General features: G+C 43.5%; 1 protein-coding gene across 2 annotated transcripts in view; it reads right to left on the bottom strand.

The window, feature by feature from the left end:
• Positions 1–309: 309 nt before the first annotated feature.
• Positions 310–18,962, bottom strand: part of RBM47 (RNA binding motif protein 47) — a 79,164-nt gene continuing 60,511 nt past the window's right edge. Inside the window, exons 3-6 of one of the 2 annotated variants that reach the window (XM_060012667.1) lie at positions 12,168–13,327; positions 11,085–11,291; positions 8,081–8,274; positions 310–3,068 (exon numbers count right to left, since the gene is read on the bottom strand). In XM_060012667.1, the coding sequence (XP_059868650.1) occupies positions 2,835–3,068; positions 8,081–8,274; positions 11,085–11,291; positions 12,168–13,296 (1,764 nt within the window). In that variant the 5' untranslated portion in view covers positions 13,297–13,327 and the 3' untranslated portion in view covers positions 310–2,834. The remainder of the gene's footprint in view (positions 3,069–8,080; positions 8,275–11,084; positions 11,292–12,167; positions 13,328–18,962) is intronic. The other variant, XM_060012668.1, reaches the window with a different exon arrangement.

The following is an 18,962-nucleotide window of genomic DNA, read 5'->3' as shown; positions in this document are numbered from 1 at the left end:
TCTTGGGATCATAAACAAACCAGTGCCGAGAACAGTGACAGGCTTTGCCACATCCCATTCTAATCCAGATGCTGAGTAGTAGATGAATGCTCAACTTTCCACCACCTGGGCACAAGTTTGAAGACACTGATAATTTACAATGTTTACTATGTGCCTCATCTTCATTAGTAATTCCAGATCAAAGATATGATTTTCTCCAGCTGAAAATAATGAATTAGTCAGTTCCTTCTATGCTGTAAGGGTTATTCTAATTTTGTTAGGGAAAAAAATGTGTATAAAGAAAAACACAATTTAAAATAAGGTCTTGAAATTGCTTTAAAGAAAGCTTTATTTACTACATACATCCTAAGAATGTATTGTAAATGAAGCAAGATCTAAATAAACTTAAAAGCTTTTCAAATACAATGCAACTAAAGATAACAACTAAACTGCTAGCATGTTTGAAAACAGAGAACTCGAAAGTTTGGTTTTTTTTTAAACATTTATATAGTTTGTTCTTAACCCTAAAAAAAGTTCACATTTCAAGTTACAAACTTACCTCAGTAGTGTACATATGTGAAATGTTTTTCAAACAACAGGAACAGACAGACCATAGGTAGGTAGGAGGCTCACTGATACTTAACGGGCTATGTCAGCAACACTTATTTTTAAGGTAGTTTGGTAGTTGCCATGTTAAGACACCATTTTTTTCCTTTTTCTTTTTTGCAAATAATTTACAGGCACATGTAAAATACAGTAAGACCCCTGGGTCAGTCTCATCCAGTGAACCTCTGTGATAATGAATCCTTCACTGGAAGGAGAGTAGGAGAGTACTTCTTTCATATAAAGTCAAAGGATGGGGATCTAATCCAGACTGCATTTTGTTGGATTACTCATAACAACAGATTTGAGTTTGGATGCAGTTTGCTGGGTACAGAATCAGGAACATTGCACAATTACTTTATGTCATTTAAGAACGATGGAAAGGAAGGTTAGGAATGTTTAAAGGCCTTCGCAGGCACTCAATAATTTTATAGAATAGTTAAATAAATATTGCTTATATATAAAAAATTCAACCCACCCTAAGATGAGGGAGAAGAGGGCATTTGGGAATCTCTTAATTTAAAATGGAAAACAAAACTAATACGTTTGCTAAGGGCACTATCCTATTATTAATCCACAACAAGAATGCAGCCATCAGCAAAATTCAGTGAGTAGAAGGTTTGATGGAATCTCCAATATGACATAAAAACACAACTGTGGCCGTGCCATCTATTGCACACCTCACTTCCTTGATAGAACCTTTAAAAAGAAAAATTCCAAGTTGGTGTATTTCCTAAAGTAGATGACAATCTTAACAGTTTACTGTATTTTACATTCACTCTGCTAAACAAAGGCCTTTAACCAGGCACAAAACACTGCAACGATACATTTACTTCCTACGAAAACAAAACTGTTCAATAACATTGAAATAAAATGGTTTCACTTTGCATTCAACTAGGTACCATGAACTTCTGCAACATAAAACAGCTAAAAACAAGGATTAGGAGATATTTACAAACTATCTGTTACTCCTGCAGGTCTCTCCTCCTCCTCCTGGCTGTGCATGCCCCAATTCAGTTCACCTGCCACCTGCATGGCAACGGAGGGAGGCCCTGTTCAAGAAACATAGTATTTCCAACACCGTGACAACCACAGACATTTCGCATGAAACATGGTAAGGCAACTAGAAGCATATCTGCCGACAAGAGTCTTTCAGGGTCTTGTCTACAATAACATTCTCTGTCTCTACAAACTTATACTTCAAAACAAATATAATAACATAAAAGCATTAGGAAAGGAATGAAAGTTGTTTATTGGACAATTAAATAGCTATGCAAAGATGTCTTATGCAAACTATTAAAATCTTGTGCTTACACATACTCTGCTATTGAAAATACCTCCCAACCAAACCAAACGCCCCCAAAAAACCAAAAACCCATAACAAAAAACCCCAACAAAAAGAAGTATAAAAGTCATCAATGTTTTCTCTGTCAGAGTAATGCATTTGTCCTAGACTTGCCGAACACGAAGGTGGGTCTGGGAACAGGGGGACAGGGTGGCTAGTGGGTGGGGAGAGAACCTATCTAAGAGCAAAGGCACTTGGAGAAGGAACAGGGACCCAGGGTGATGGTGGCAGGTGAGAGAGCTTTCCAGTGTTTGGACTCAGAAGTGTGACAAGTCTTTCAATGTTGGCTTAAGGAGAGGTCGAGTGTTTAAAAAACAGAACCGTCATGGATAACACATAGTAACACCCGTCAACTTTTAATTCCAGCAGAAATAGAGGTTTCACTCATTTTAAAATTGCACTTTCCAGTATAACTTTTAAAATAACGTTTTATGTAGTATTTTTAAAGCACTATTGTTTGTATCTTTAAATATTGAATATATTTTTCAAAATAGTTCCCTAGCTGCTCAAGTGTGCTTTTTAATATATAGTTGATATATTTACTATTGAAGGTACTACAAAATAGAAATCTCTGGAGTGCAGAAGTTAAGAAAATAACCTTCATACTGAAAATATATCCTTAAAAATACAAAAACGAAAACCTCTATACAAATGTACTACAGCATACAAATTTTTAAGAGATGGTGTTTAAGGCACAAACCATTGCAAGCCTCTTAGAAATGTACAAACACAGGTCTGCTAAATTGAAAACAGTCTTAAAAAAACTAGTGAAAACTTCATGTATATAAAATATTCCAGTATGGTATCTGATAACATTCTTCACGTTCGGGTTTCGTGTGTGCTAACCCAACACGTTCTTTCTTCATAAATAGTAAAGTGTTCCTTCAGTGGTCGTGGTGGGTGGATCTCAGTAGGTCTGGTAGACGTCGTGGATGGGCACCTGGATAGCAGCGGCGGGGAAGGCCTGAGGTATGTAGCCTGCGTACCCGCTGTAGACGGCGGCCGCCGCGTTCTTCTGCAGCGTGGCGATCGTAGCTGTGGTCGGAGCAGCAAATGGCACATAACTGGCCCCGTAGATCCCGGCAGCGGGAATTCTCTGAACGTTCGGAGCCACCGTGTACACTGGAGTTATTGGGCGGCCCTGAGGAGGAGGGAGAGAAAGAATCCTTACTGAACATGTGTAGCTACTTATCCATTCATTCATTCATTGATTCATTCAACTCCCAGGAGTCTGGAGGAGAAACAGACAGAGAAACAAAAGTTGCCATTCTTGGGCTTCCCTGGTGGTGCAGTGGTTAAGAATCCGCCTGCCAATGCAGGGGACTCGGGTTCGAGCCCTGGTCTGGGAAGATCCCACATGCCGCAGAGCAACTAAGCCCGTGCGCCACAACTACTGAGCCTGCACTCTAGAGATGGCGAGCCACAACTGCTGAGCCCACGTGCCGCAACTACTGAAGCCCAGGCGCCTAGAGCCCATGCTCCACAAGAGAAGCCACTGCAATGAGAAGCCCACGCACCGCAATGAAGAGTAGCCCCCCGCTCGCCGCAACTAGAGAAAGCCCGCGCGCAGCAACGAAGACCCAACGCAGCCAAAAATAAATAAATAATTTATTTAAAAACAAAACAAAACAAAAGTTGCCATTCTCAGGGCAGAAAGGCAGAGGGGTAGACAAACAGTAACTGTAAGGGAGTGAGGCAGGAGCCATTAAAGTAAGGTGAAGTTGCATCCTCAAGGCTCATTCGAATTTAGCTGGTGACACTGATGGAATTGGAATGCTCTGGGAAAGTTCCAATGCTCTGGAATCTTCTGCCCACCATTCCACACAATCAGCCTATGCCCCAGAGTGAGCTAGAGATGGGAGTTGAGGTCTACCCTTTACTCAGTTGATCTCACTGTAACTAAGAAGAAAAATTTTTCCTGAAATACATGCCAGCTGCCTCAACTCATACTTAACTGAAGAAACATGATGTTTCAAGAACGGAGAGAAAGAAGCATAGTCTGTGACAACTTTACGGAACAAAGTACACAGATCTCCAAAGGGTCAGCTTCTTAAGCTGTGACCTAAAAAGATTGTGACCAGACACAATTTTCAGCAAATGTGATCTCTTCAACCATCTCCCACCTAAGATATGACACCACTATATAAACAAATTGCTGCAGAAGCTTCGAGAAGGAGCCAACTAACTTGAGGAGCCAGAGAAGGCATCTCAGAAGTGGAGACATTTGAGCTGGGTTCTGAAGAATAAGGTGGGACTTCCACATGAGGAGGAAGTGGGGAAGGACAAGCTAACTGAAGCTGCCTCACTGCAGATGCCATGCTGGCTCTGAAAGTCCCTGCTGCTTCCTTCCCTCCATTTGTAAGTGTAACATACCATGTTTTCAGAACAAATGGGAGTATGCAGGGAAGACTGGTTCCGTATTTCCCAAAGTGTTTGCTACGGAGCTCGTTCTCTGAGCTGCTTTATGGAAAAGTAGATAGATGTTTGGTAAAATAAAACACACATTTAACAAAACATCTGGTGCACCTTATGTTTCATAGAATGCCCTCTAGTACGTGCTGCTGTGGTCTCCTTGTCTTAATGTATCTTTAAAATAAACAATTCAGGATATGTGAAATGGAGAATTAGGTTTTAAAAAATTACTTCTTCCTGGATTTTTATAAAGGAATTACTTATCATTCCTCTACAATACCTGCAAATCAGAGTCACAAAATTATGTGCAAAGGAACTTCATAACCTAAGAGTCATTTCTTTCAACTGTAACCAAAATAATAATTATACTAAATGATAACAATAACAGAGAGATTATAGTCTGCTAGGCACTATTCTAAGTGCCTTATTTGTATGATGTTATTTTTCTTTGAAAAATATTTTTTTACCTATTTCTTTTTATTTATAAATTTATTTTTTGTTTATTTTTGGCTGCATTAGGTCTTTGTTGCTGCGCGTGGGCTTCCTCTAGTTGCGGTGAGCGGGGGCTACTCTTCATTGCGGTGCGCAGGCTTCTCATTGCGGTGGCTTCTCTTGCTGCAGAGCACGGGCTCTAGGCACGCAGGTTTCGGTAGTTGTGGCTCACGGGCTCAGCAGTTGTGGCTCGTGGGCTCTAGCGCGCAGGCTTAGTAGTTGTGGTGCCCGGGCTTAGTTGCTCCACGGCAATCCTAACCACTTCATCACCAGGGAAGTCCCGGTGACATAGCTTTTAAGCAAGGGGATGTGTGACTCTGGAGCCTGTGCGTTTAGCCTTGCATTATCCTGCCTCCTACAATGCAGTCACAATGAATATCTTATTAGAAACGCTTTACGACCAGGCAGACAATCTTCGGAACTGGGAAGACTGTGGTTTACAGCAAGACAGCAAGCCATCTTTTCCAAATGTGTAGACATCTCTTTAATGACAAATGCACAAAGGGAAGGAATCACAGGGAAGGTGACATCTGAGAAAAACCTTTCCATGTGCTACAGTGCAGCCCAACACCTGGGCTCAGGTGAGCGCAATGGGGTTGGGCTGAGCATAGGGAGTTGGGGAGGGGGAGAGAAAAAGGCCTCAAATTTTGCTCCTCTCAAAAAACGAACGGTTATCTTTGCTCTACCTATACCACCGACTTGTTGTGAAGACTGAGAACACTTTGAGAAATCAACGTGAAAAAATGATCGTCTATACCTGCAAGTTTTTTTTTTAATTGCTTGCAAAGGCTATATGAAACTTTGGATATAAAATGGCTAAACAGGAACATCCCTGAACACCTGCAAAACAGAGGAGGAAGATTGAAGGTGTTCCCCAAGAAGGTTCTGGAAGCCATGCTGGGAACTGATTTCCAGTGTTGCTCTACTCCAAAAAGGTTTCTATTTACTGATCCGTGGAGCTTAAAATGCTCCTTGGGAACTTCCCTGGTGGCACAGTGGTTAGGATTCTGTGCTCCCAGGGCAGGGGGCCTGGGTTTGATCCCTGGTCAGGGAACTAGATCCCACATGCATGCTGCAACTAAGAGTTTGCATGCCGCAACTAAGGAGCCCGCCAGCCGCAACTAAGATCCAGGGCAACCAAATAAATAAATGAATAAATATTAAAAAAAAAAAAAAAGCTCCTCCCTCTGCTGCAATTTGGCAGAGAACACAGAGGCGGCAGAGAACACAGAGGCGGCAGAGGACTGAACATGTCAGAGAACCCAGGTCAGTGAACTCGAGGCAGGACACAGTACTTAGACCTGAAGGAGAGTGGCAGGGCCACACACACTCAAAGCCCACGTTACAAAGGAAGTAGCTCCTGGCATTCTGCAGAATATACTGGAGAAGGAAACAATCTCCACAGGAATGAACTGCTAATGACAGCACACTGAACAGATTCCCAAACCACAACTTCGTGTAAAGACCCCACGGCAGCATCCAGTGCAGACTGACATAAGATAGAAACAGTCTGCATTCCAGAATGTGATCATGAAGCCTGGAACTTGGGGTCCACCAGAACTGTGACCATGCAGCAAAGACGAAAGTTCACGAGTTTCTTAGTAAAGAGGAATTACAAATTATTAGCAGAATTCCACAAAGTAATGCCTGTAGGTTACTGTATATATTTATAGTCAGGCCACAGGAATAACTACTTTCTGAGTCATTTCCAACCTATGCCTTTTTTTGGCTTTTTGCAGTTAAAGAATACTTGACGATATATTGATAGATAAATAAACTTCACATGGCCTGACCCTTTCTGAAGAGTGCAGTCAAGACTGGGGCTCAGGGCTTCCCTGGTGGCGCAGTGGTTGGGAGTCCGCCTGCCGATGCAGGGGACGCGGGTTCGTGCCCTGGTCCGGGAAGATCCCACATGCCGCGGAGCGGCTAGGCCCGTGAGCCATGGCCGCTGAGCCTGTGCGTCCAGAGCCTGTGCTCCACAACGGGAGAGGCCACACAGTAAGAGGCCCGCGTACCGCAAAAAAAAAAAAAAAAAAAAAAAAAAAAAAAAGACTGGGGCTCAGAGTGGGCAACAGCAAGCAAACAGCAGGCTACTGTGAGAGTTCACAGTCTGGCTCTGTTTCGGCATCACTGAGGAGCTGGGACAAAATATGGATTCTAGAACCCCAGCCCAGTTCTGCTGAACTGGAATCTTCTGGGCTTTGAATCTAAGAATCTCTGTTCTATCAATATAAACATGTCCCCTGGATAATTCTTACTCAATTAGATAAAAGACATCCCCGGACTGAGTTTTTAATATGCTTGTTGATTGATAAGGTAGTTGAGATTCACTGCCTCACAAAGGAGAGCTTCAACGAGATTATTTTTCTCTCTGGATGAATGATATATCACGTATTCCCTGTGTGCTACACATTGCAGATACAAAGCAATATAAGACGTAACTCTTGTTCTGGAAGAACTTCGTTTTAATTGGGGAGATAGAACACACTGGCAGTCAAATGCCAAGTAATACTGTAGGTAATGAGAAGTATGGGAGACATGATTTCCAAGGTGAGATGTGGATGGGAAAGATTCTAGAGAAGAAACCACAGAGAGGTTTCTGAGTAAGCAGAGGTGGGGAAGGAGGATGGAATAGTAAGACTGGATTGGGAGGAGATATGGGAATAGTTGGATATGGTTGTAAGAGAGGAGTAAAGGCAGATTCTGTAAAGTTTCATGTATCTTTATCTCTATAGATATTTCTCTAGACATTTCTCTCTCTACAGCCACACGTATATATATGTATACATGTATACATATGTATCTACTGATACAGAGAGAGGGAGGGAGGGAGTGAGGGAGCAGCAGAACTTTAAATAACTCTTCACTGAACTATAATCTGGAATGGGAAAACGTGAACTATCTCCTGGGATTTTGTGTGTCAGCTCCTTAACAATAAGAACATGAGTTAAAAATTATCCAGTATCATAAAAAAAAATAGTATGTATAATATTATGACACTGAAAAATTACACATGCCATTTCTGCATATTGCTTCCCATCTTTAATACAGTGACGATATTGGGGTAGGACAATTATTACTAAAATTTTTTCTGTCCTGCCATGATTTATCTTACAAAATTTGTCTGTCATCCAGTCCCATAGTTCTAACAGAGAGCTAGGCACACAGTAAATTCTCCTGTGGAGTATTAAATGAATCCACGACACATGAGGCCTCACACAAACGCAACAACAGCAGTAAGAACCCTACCTGGAAAGGTGGTGGCGTAGACACGGCAGGGATGACGGCGGCGGCCGCGGCTGCGGCGGCGCTGGCTGGGTCTGGCTGCACAGCGATGGGGCTGATCATGTGCTCCATTGTGTGGATTTTACCATCTTCAATCATTTTAGGAGCCGGAGCTGCCTGAAACATGGAATACTGGGCCCCGATGGCAGGGATGGCCACTGCAAGAGAAGTAAGAAGGAAACACAGGTCAGTCATCCAGTCACTGAAGGAGGTCCATCACTTTCTCAATATTTTTAAAAACCAAGTTTAGCAGCCAAGGGCTCTCCCTGCTAACTAATGCTCCCTCAGTACAGGTGCTACCCAAGAGGAAGAGAGAGGAGGTGGCAGGTACCCCTCCTCCCCTTGACTTGACTTTCAAAAGGAAACACATGGGTACCAATGGGGTCTCCCCACAGATCATCAGGGAAGGAAAGCTTAGAGTTAGGTTTCTGCACCTACATTTCCTACTGCTTCTAACAGAAAATCGCATTTTGACTCTTACTCTTGAGGTTCTACAGAGCAAGAAAGGGCCTTCTAATTCTGAGAAAACAGTCTCAGAATAAGAAGTGAGAGCAGAGGCTTGAGGCCCAAGAGTGTGAGAAGGAGACTGCTGGTTCCTTATCACTCATCTAATTCGTTACCAGACCCTCTGCCCTTTTCACTTTCACCACGTTTTAAAAAGCTGGTGCTGTTGAGGGTTTCATTTTGAGAACTCAGAGGTCTGTGTACATCCTCCCCACCCCACATTTCAGATTTCAATATTACTGACTCAAGGAAAAATACATAATAAAAAATGGAAAATTCCCTAATTTTCTAATGGCCAGTCATAATAGCAAAGCAGTAGAGTGACTGCTTTTTTTGGTGGTACCTGCCAATTCAAAGACATGTTTCTGTGAGTCAAGTCCAAAGGGCTCATTTCAACCAGAGATTCAAACAGACAGCAGTTATTGAATGTCAATGTATGATAAGGAGAGGTAAAAAGAAAAAAAAATACTAGCCCTGATGTGGGGGAGTTTGCGTGAGTGTGTGGTATGTGTGTGTTGCAAGGAAGAGCAAGAATATTGAAATGCGTACACAAAGTAACCTTTCACTTATGTTTCTTCTCCAACTGTAAGTAATTTCTTCTAATAAAAGCTGACGATATAAGGTAAAGAGAAATGACTGTGGGCTAAACAATGATACAGCCATTCAATAAAATATACCTAAAATCTTTTTTTTTTTTTTTTTTTTTTGCGGTACGCGGGCTTCTCACTGCTGTGGCCTCTCCCGTTGCAGAGCACAGGCTCCGGACACACAGGCTCAGTGGCCATGGCTCACGGGCGCAGCCGCTCCACGGCATGTGGGATCTTCCTGGACCGGGGCACGAATCTGTGTCCCCTGCATCGGCAGGTGGACTCTCAACCACTGCGCCACCAGGGAAGCCCAAAATATACCTAAAAGCTTAACCAAATCTTTTACCTGCCTTTCCATCCATGTGATCTTGTGCCCAGATACTTCACTACTGCCCTGGTGTTCCTCCTAAAATACATAGTTCTAATTTTCTGGATTAATCAGAAATAGAGGTCATGGGGATAGGGCCCAGAAAGGGTTATAAGTTTGAGCTATATTTGAGTTGTACTAAGCAACTCTGGATTATTCTGGCTGTCAGCTACTACATGCCCCAGAACACAACTATATGCTTAAAGGTTGTTTAAGAGTTCTTTTCTCTAGTTAAGTCTTAAGCTAATGCCAACAGGAGTCCCTTTCCCAACAAGTAGAAGTGACAAGTCTTGTATCCAGGCTCTGCTTTATGGAATTACAGGGAGAAACAGGATCTGTTTTACACTGCTTAAAGCACCAATGGCATTTATAAGGAAATCCAGTCTAAGGAGTCACTTACCTGCAGAAATTGCAGTATTTTTTCACAGGCATTTAAAAAAAAAAAAAAAAAAACACCGGATTACTTCAAAAGGAAGCTCTACTGGGAAAATGCTTTGTAAGCTCTGTGTGGCCAATGCCAACCTACGCTCCACCCGCACAGCTCCCTTGAGTCTGTTTCAGCCAGGAGAAGGAGTGCAGACCTCAGCCAACAGAAAGTCAGAGAGGCTGAGCTTCCAAGTGAGGATGTTCTCAAAGAGTTCTTCAATCTACCTTCCATGAGACCTGGAAAAGGTCTGGAGGAGGATCAGGGAAGAATCTCCCATGTGTGGGCTTGTGTGGTGTGTGTAAATAGGGAGTCTGTGCTATGTTCACACTGTGGAGTTAAATAAAGCTCCTTGCAGGTTAGGATCAGAAAGACCTGTTTCACATTAGGCCAACGAGCACTAACAATGTTGGAAAACTGGTTTGTGGGGTCTGGTTTGTGGAGGGTGGAAGCAAAGTTCAAGGTCCCTGGCTTGAATTACTTGAGTGCCCCTACCCCCAATCTACGGATCCAGCAAAAGGCGGAAATAAGAGCTGGAAATCAGCCGCAAAAACTTTCACTGCTGCTCCCAGGCATTCTGGTTTGTTAAGACCATGACAAGAGACAGCAGTGTTATTTGCTCCTGAAGGGGAATTTTCTACCCTTCCCAGCAACTCTCAGAACTAGCAAAGAAATGCGCCTTCTGGCTTCCGATGCATGTGGTAGAAATAGGCTTGAGTAAGGAGAAGAAAGTTTTTAGCTGGTAGAAGACACAGAAGAGACTCGTGTTCTTCTATCTCTGCACACCCCATCCCAATCTGCCTAGTTGAGAATCTGCCTAATTGAAAAAAAGCCTAACAACTGGTGATGCCCATTTGAAAAACCCACTAACGGAAAGTTTGACTGGAACGTGGTCAAAACTAGACACTAGACTATCTCCCTAAGTTCTAGATAAGAAGGCCCAGGAGGCCACATTCCTTGCCTAATCTTCGGTTGCCTTTGAGAAGAGGAACCCATATGCAGATAAAAGTACCCAAGGAAGTCACTTCAAAGGGAGGGCTGGGGTTCAGACTGAAAAGATCCATTCTCACGCCAGTTTATACTGACCTGTACCAGGTTTAATGGCAACTGGATTGACGGCAGAGATTTCCAAATTCGGTACAAGTTCATATCCTTTTTCTTGTTGTTTTCCTTTTCCTTCATGATATCGGCTATATATACCACGGCCAGCAGAATATCCCCCAAGGTAGGAACCCCTGGGCCCTGGGGCTCTGTTGCCAGCTGCACCTCGACCCCGGCCTCTTATGCTGCCTGCTTATAATAACAACACAAAACATGATGAGCTACCAATAGCAACAGTAAAGGAGGCGGACCTTAGCTCAAGGTTCCTGGCACTTAGGTGTTTGCGCTGGCTCTAAGCTGCAGGTGGCTACACCTCTGCCCTTCAATGAGCCGGAAGATGCTTCACACCTTCTGTTCCAGCCTAGGTGCACCCTAAAATGTCTGCTTAATGCAAGAGATGAACTTGAAGGGTGAGTTCCTAGGACTGCAACTGCAACTCCAATAAATAAACATGTTCACAGACTGTAACAAAGTTAGTTGTGGAAGGGGAACTGCTAGTCACCTTTCTCATTTTATGCGTGAGAAAACAAGCCTCGGGAGGTTAGAGGGGCTGGCTTAAGTCACAGAAGCAGTTAATCAGAGAACAGGACCCAGAGGCTAAGCATTCTGCTTCCCAGTGTAATGCCTGGTTTCATTACAGGCTAGCCAGTGACTACAAACAACAAAACAACCCCAACAAAAAACCCAACGACAACACTGTGCCCCCTAATCCCCAACATTCTAAAGATTTCATTTCACACGTAGTTTTTAACCTAAGAGCCCAGAGCCTTGCGGACTAGCCCCACAGTAGGTAGGCCCTGGAAAGGCTGAGCGCAGGAAGAGCTTGCATGCGCCCATGATTCTACCACTCATCCCACACATACTAACGATCTGCATTTCTCTCAGTGCTGTAGAAGTGCATGCCTTAAGCGCCAGCAAAGAACAGAACCCAGAACCCACACCCAAACGAGGGTGGGTAAGGGGGTCGCCGTCCACCGGCTCGGTAAATGACAGCCACCACACCCCCGACGCCGCCCGCCCGGCAGACGCGGATCCCTGGGCCTACCCAGGCAAGGAGTCCCCACTAACCTTTCACGAAGTAGTCCCTGTTGGGCCCAATGAGCGCGTTGTAAGGGTAGCCATAGTAGGCCAGCGTGTAGGGGTCGCAGGAGTACACGTAGCTGGGCTGCTGCACCACTGCCGCCTCGGCTGCGCCGCCGCCCTTGGCCGCCTTCTGGTAGCGGGAGTACTGCTCCTTGTCCACGGGCTTGGCCAGCGTCACCTCGAGGCACGAGCCCTCCAGCTCGGTGCCGTTGAGGTTGTTCATGGCGTGCACGGCGTCCTCGCGGCTGGCAAAGTGCACGAAGGCGTAGTCGCGGATCTTCTTGACGCGCTCCACGCAGCCCGGGTTGAACTGGCCGAAGCTCTTTTTGATGGTGTCCTCGGTGGTCTCGATCATGAGGTTCCGCACGTAGAGGATCTTCACGGTCTCCATTACGTCCTCGTCCACGTCGATCTCAGGCTCGGCCCAGTCCACGGCGATCTGGTGGCCCCAAAGCTGGATGCGGCCGGGCATGAGCTTGCGGCGCGCCATGGCGGCGGCGCGGTGGCTCTCGTACTCGACGAAGGCGAAGCCGCGGTTCTTCATCTTGTCGGCCGCGCTGGCGTAGACGATCACGTCGAGCACGCCCTCCGTGACCTTGGCGATCTCCTCCAGGATCTCCTCGCGCTTCTTCATCTTGGGGATGCCGCCGATGAAGAGGCGGCAGTTGTCCACGCTGCAGCACACGCCGAGCAGGCGGCCGGGGCGGATCTCGTAGTTGTTGAGCTCACGCACGGCGCGCTTGGCCTCGTGCTTGTGGCAGTACATGACGAAGGCGTAACCGCGGTTCTTGCCGTCGAAGTCCATCATGAGGCGCAGCTCGTAGATGCGGCCCACTACCTCGAACACGGGCACCAGCTCGTCCTCGTACACGTCGCGCGGGATCTTGCCCACGAAGACCTCGCAGCCGCGCTGCGGGTGCGGACCTTCCCAGCCGGGCGGCGGGCCGCCGTACTTGCGCTGCCCGTTCTCCTGCACCATGCTGTAGCCCGTGCGCTCCATCAGCGCCAGAAGCGCCGCCTCGTTCGGCGCGCCCGCCACGCCCTCGGGCACCTTGGCGGAGGACCCAGCGGCCGACTCGCTGCTCATGGCTGCGGTGGAATCCTCTGCGGTCATAATGTCAAAGGCATCCAAGCCCGGCGGAAACCTGGGGGAGGCAGGAGGGAGGGGGTGAGTGTGGAATCTTTACCGAGTTGAGTCAGAACTTGACTTTTTTTTTTTTTTTTCTTTCTTTCTTCTTCAAAGCCATACAAGCAAGACTCACGCTTAACTATCAGGGGGTTGAATGAGAAATAAGATGGAGACCACTCTAGATATGCAGCAGCCCTAAAATTGTCTCAATTGGGCAAGGTGTTTTGCAGGAAAAACCAGAAGTGACTCGGGGAAAAAAAATCAGAATGAGCAAGTACTTCCGCTTAGTCAGTAACCCAATAGCTTTGAAGCACAGAGAACCTGCTGTCATTGTTGGGGAAAACTTCACGTTCTTGCAGCAGTTGGCAACATCTTTTGCTTAATTCCTGCACTGTCAAGTCAGACTGACTTCCTTTTAGTTACAGCATTTTACCCCCTTTATTTCGTTGACAGACAAAACCTCTTTGCTTTCTTTTTTAAGACAGCCTTTTTCATTTAGGAATGGAAGGAGGGCAATGTGTTTATATTGTTAAGGAAAAAACCGAGGAGGTGTTACTGAAGATACAGAGCTGTGTGTGGAAGCTTTTTACAAGGAAGAAATGGAACACCCACATTACCAAGGACTTGTCCTGGGAACTGTGCTAAGAGCTGGTAAGTCTGATTTTTACGGTGTTGTTCCCTATTAGCAAAATTCTTGGTATGAATCATTCATGGATTTGGAATCAGTGCACAAAGAGCTAGATTAAGTTCAGGCTGGGGGACTTCTGAAGCAGCAACAACCTGTTAAACTACACTATAGTTTTCAGAGAACTGTCACATGCATTATCTTATTTGATCTTCTTAATCTCCTTTCATGGGAAGTGATATTATCATTAGTCCCAAATGTCTATGGGGAAATAGGCTCAGAGAGGTTGAGTAAATTGCTCATTTCACACAGCAAGTATCAGCTCATATCAGGACTTGATTTCAAGGCGTATGGCTCCAGATTCCATGTTCTTTCTTTGAAACCAGTGCTGAGCAACAGAACTTTCTGTGACGATGGAAAACCTGTCACTAGCCACTTGAATACTGGAGATGCAACTATTGCAGAATTTTTCATTTTACTTTAAAATTAAATAGCTACACCAGTGCAAGTCTAAATCATGCCACCTTCACTCCTATAGCATAGGGCTCATGGAAATGATTTTTTTTTTTTTTTTGCGGTACGCAGGCCTCTCACTGTTGTGGCCTCTCGTGTTGCGGAGCACAGGCTCCGGACACGCAGGCTCAGTGGCCATGGCTCACGGGCCTAACTGCTCCGCGGCATGTGGGATCTTCCCAGACTGGGGCATGAACCCGTGTGCATCATCAGGCGGACTCTCAACCACTGCGCCACCAGGGAAGCCCCGGAAATGATTTTAAGTTATGCAGTGAGATTATCACTAGGAGCTTCGTATTTTGCGTTTGTAGAGAACAGCTCTGATTAGCTTTTTAAAAAATGAAGTTTAGTTCATTTTTTTGGTCTGTGATAGTATTCAAGTAAATTCTATGGAAATTAAGAAAAATAAGAAAAAAAGTTATTCCTAATTCTCCTACCCAGTGATAGCCACAATTAAACTTTCCCATCTTTCTTTCAATAGTTTCTTTTGGAGGGTGGGAGAGGTGGAGCTGGGCTTCCAATAAATTTACATCCTGCTGCTTTACTTCATTTTAAAAGCATTCTTCCACGCTCTTAAAACTGTGAAAACATAATTTATAATAGCTGAATAAGGTTTCATCATTCAACTAAATTTTTTCCATTTTTTATCATTTAAAAAAATTTACGAGGCCAGACACTATAAAACTCTTAGAGGGAAACATAGGCAGAACACTCTATGACATAAATCACAGCAAGATCCTTTTTGACCCACCTCCTAGAGAAAGGGAAACAAAAATAAACAAATGGGACCTAATGAAACTTAACAGCTTTTGCACAGCAAAGGAAACTGTAAATAAGACGAACAGACAACCCTCAGAAGGGGGGGGGGGGGGGGGAGATGATATTTGCAAATGAAGCAACTGACAAAGGATTAATCTCCAAAATTTACAAGCAGCTCATGCAGCTCAATATTTAAAAAAACAAACAACCCAATCCAAAAATGGGCAGAAGACCTAAATAGACATTTCTCCAAAGAGGATATACAGATTGCCAACAAACACATGAAAGGATGCTCAACATCACTGATCATTAGAGAAATGCAAATCAAAACTACAATGAGGTATAACCTCACACCAGTCAGAATGACCATCATCAAAAAATCTACAAACAACAAATGCTGGAGAGGGTGAGGAGAAAAGGGAACCCTCTTGCACTGTTGGTGGGAATGTAAATTGATACAGTCACTATGGAGAACAGTATGGACATTCCTTAAAAAACTAAAAATAGAACTACCATATGACCCAGCAATCCCACTCCTGGGCATATACCCAGAGAAAACCATAATTCAAAAAGACACATGCACCCCAATGTTCACTGCAGCACTATTTGCAATAACCAGGACATGGAGGCAACCTAAGCGTCCATCGACAGGTGAATGGATAAAGAAGATGTGGCACATATATACAATGGAATATTAGTCATAAAAAGAAACGAAATTGAGTTATTTGTAGTGAGGTGGATGGACCTAGCAACTGTCATACAGAGTAAAGTAAGTCAGAAAGAGAAAAATAAATACCATATGCCAACAGATATATATGGAATCTAAAAAAAAAAAGGTTCTGAAGAACCTAGGTGCAGGCAGGAATAAAGACGGAGACGTAGAGACTGGACTTGAGGACATGGCGAGGGGGAAGGGTAAGCTGGGACGAAGTGAGAGAGTGGCATGGACTTATATATACTACCAAACGTAAAATAGATAGCTAGTGGGAAGCAGCCGCATAGCACAGGGAGATCAGCTAGGTGCTTTGTGACCACCTAGAGGGGTGGGATAGGGAGGGTGGGAGGGAGACGCAAGAGGGAGGAGATATGGGGATACATGTAATGCAATTATACTCCAATAAAGATGTTAAAAAAAAATTTCCTACTGGGAATTCTACATAAGGATATTAAGGGAAATTTCAAGGATAATTAAGGTAAGTTTGATCATTTAAAGAAAACAAAACAAAACAAAAGAAAATATAGGGACACAACAGAAGATATTTGCCCATTGGCCAACCAATACTTCTTTGGTTCATTTGCTGTAACATCAAGGGGCAGTACAGTTTAGCAGTGGTCCCCAACCTTTTTGGCGACAGGGACCAAGTTCGTGGAAGACAATTTTTCCACGGATGGGGTGGGGGTGGGGGATGGTTCCTGGATGATTCAAGCGCATTACATTTATGGTACACTTTATTTCTATTATTATTACATTGTGATATATAATGAAATAATTATACAACTCACCATAATGCTGATAGGAGGAGGAGCTCAGGTGGTAATGTGAACTATGGGGGGCAGCTGTAAATACAGACGAAGCTTCGCTCGCCCACCCGCCGCTCACCTCCTGCTGTGCGGCCAGGTTCCTAACAGGCCAGGGACCAGTACCTCAGAGGCTGGGGACCCCTGCAGTTTAGTGGGTCAGTGACTGGCCACTGGAGCCAGAATGCGTGGTTGTGTGTGAATCCTAGCTCTAACACTTCCTAGTTGTATGACCTGGAGCAAGGATATTCAGCTACCCCATGCCTCAGTTTCCCTATCTATAAAATGGGAATGATGACAGTAGTATTAACTTTGTTGAGTTTAGAGAAGTGAGTTAATACATACAACGCACTTTGAACTATGCCTGGAACATTGTAAATGCTCAAGAAATGTCAGTTATTATTCTTCATCCAAACTTCTGGGTAAAACTTCAGACCAATTCTTTCAGTTTTAGAGTAATTTTGACACTTTCTCAGTTCTTTAAAAACATCTGTTTGATACGGCTTCTATTCTTATTTTTAATTTGCTTTGCTCTTCAACTGCTTGAAGGCTGGTTTGGCAACATATCCAGTTATCATGAAGCCTTTTTTCTGGTATAAATTTGAAAATATACATCAGTTCCTGTAGTTTCAAGTTGAAGCAGAAATTTCAATATCAAATTTGAACATGAAGATCTTTCCCTCCTTCCAAAAGGAAGATAAGGATATATTCTTAAGAAGATTATCTGTACAAACACATATGCATTTATAATCTGTGACCTGGGAAGCAAATGCCAGGTACATATATAAACATATATGAGGGAATTCAAGATCTTACATAGTTGTCCTACATAAAACAGTGACTAAAGTCCAAAGGAATAGTCCTTATCGCTCTCCTGAGAGATGTGGAGTTGACTTTTTATTTCCCTAAAATTGTACTTTGAAACTACCATTTAACACAAAAAAAGTTGTATAACAGTCAGGCTAGAGGAGTCATTCCCAATTCCAGCCCCATTAATTTCACCAAAAATTCTGCTGCTTTCAGTAACATATCATCTCTTTTAAAATAGTTATAGCTTATTTTCCTATATCTGCGAGCCAAGAAAAGCCTTTTTTTCCTGAGCTTTCATCATCTGGAATAAGTGAATCATGTTACTGGCCCCCTTTCCCTTTTTTCTTTGGCCACTAACAAGTTCAGGATTGACTTTGTCACTTTAGTTTTGTAATTGTATAGGACATCACAACACACTCTCAGGTTCATCTAATCGTGGCTATTGGTTCATTTTTTTTAGTCTTCTATATCCCCAGTGCCATGAATTTAGCTATGTATATTATTCATCTTACTGTTTTCATGTCCTTGGAAGCCATCTCACATAATTTTGGCATTAGGAGAGGAATAAATGCACATATATGTGAATATATATATATATATATATATATATATATATATATATAAAATTTGCATGAGATATAAATTAATGTAGTGTTTAAAAGAACTATTTTTTACACTAACTACAAACACTAGCATAAAAACAACTGAGAACCACAATGAGATACCACTTTGCATCCACTAGCATGCCTATTATAACCAACCAAACATAGAAACTAACAAAAAACCAAAATAAGTGTTGGCAAGAATGTAGAAAAATTGTAACCCTTGTGCATTGCTGGTGGGAATGTAAAATGGTGCAGCTACTATGGAAAACTGTATTGTGGTTCCTCAAAAAGGTAACAATTATCATATGATCCACCAATTCCACTACTGGGTATATAACCAAAAGAACTGAAAACTGGGACTCACACAGATATTTGTACACCAATGATCATAACAATATTATTCACAGTAGCCAAAAGGTAGAAACAACCCAAAAGTCCATTGACACATGAATGGACAAACAAAATGTGGCATGTATACTCAGTGGAATACTATTCAGCCTTAAAAAGGAAGGAAATTCTCACACATGCTGCAGCATGGATGAACCATGAAGACATCCTAAGTGAAATAAGCCAGACACAAAAGAACAAATATTATATGATTCCACTTAGATGAAGTACCTAAACAGTCAAAGTCATACAGATAGAAAGTAGAATGGTGGTTGCCAGGAGCTAGAGGGAGGGAGAATGGGGAATTAGTGTTTATGGAGTTTCAGTGAAGGATGATGAGAAAGTTCTAGAGATGGCTGGTGGTTATGGCTGCACACCAATGTGAATGTACTTAATGCCACTGAACTGGACACTTAAAAACAGGTAAAACGGTT

This window comes from Delphinus delphis, chromosome 5 (genome assembly GCF_949987515.2).
Source record: "Delphinus delphis chromosome 5, mDelDel1.2, whole genome shotgun sequence".
NCBI classification, from domain to species: Eukaryota; Metazoa; Chordata; class Mammalia; order Artiodactyla; family Delphinidae; genus Delphinus; species Delphinus delphis.
This window is presented reverse-complemented; position numbering and strand designations above follow the sequence as displayed.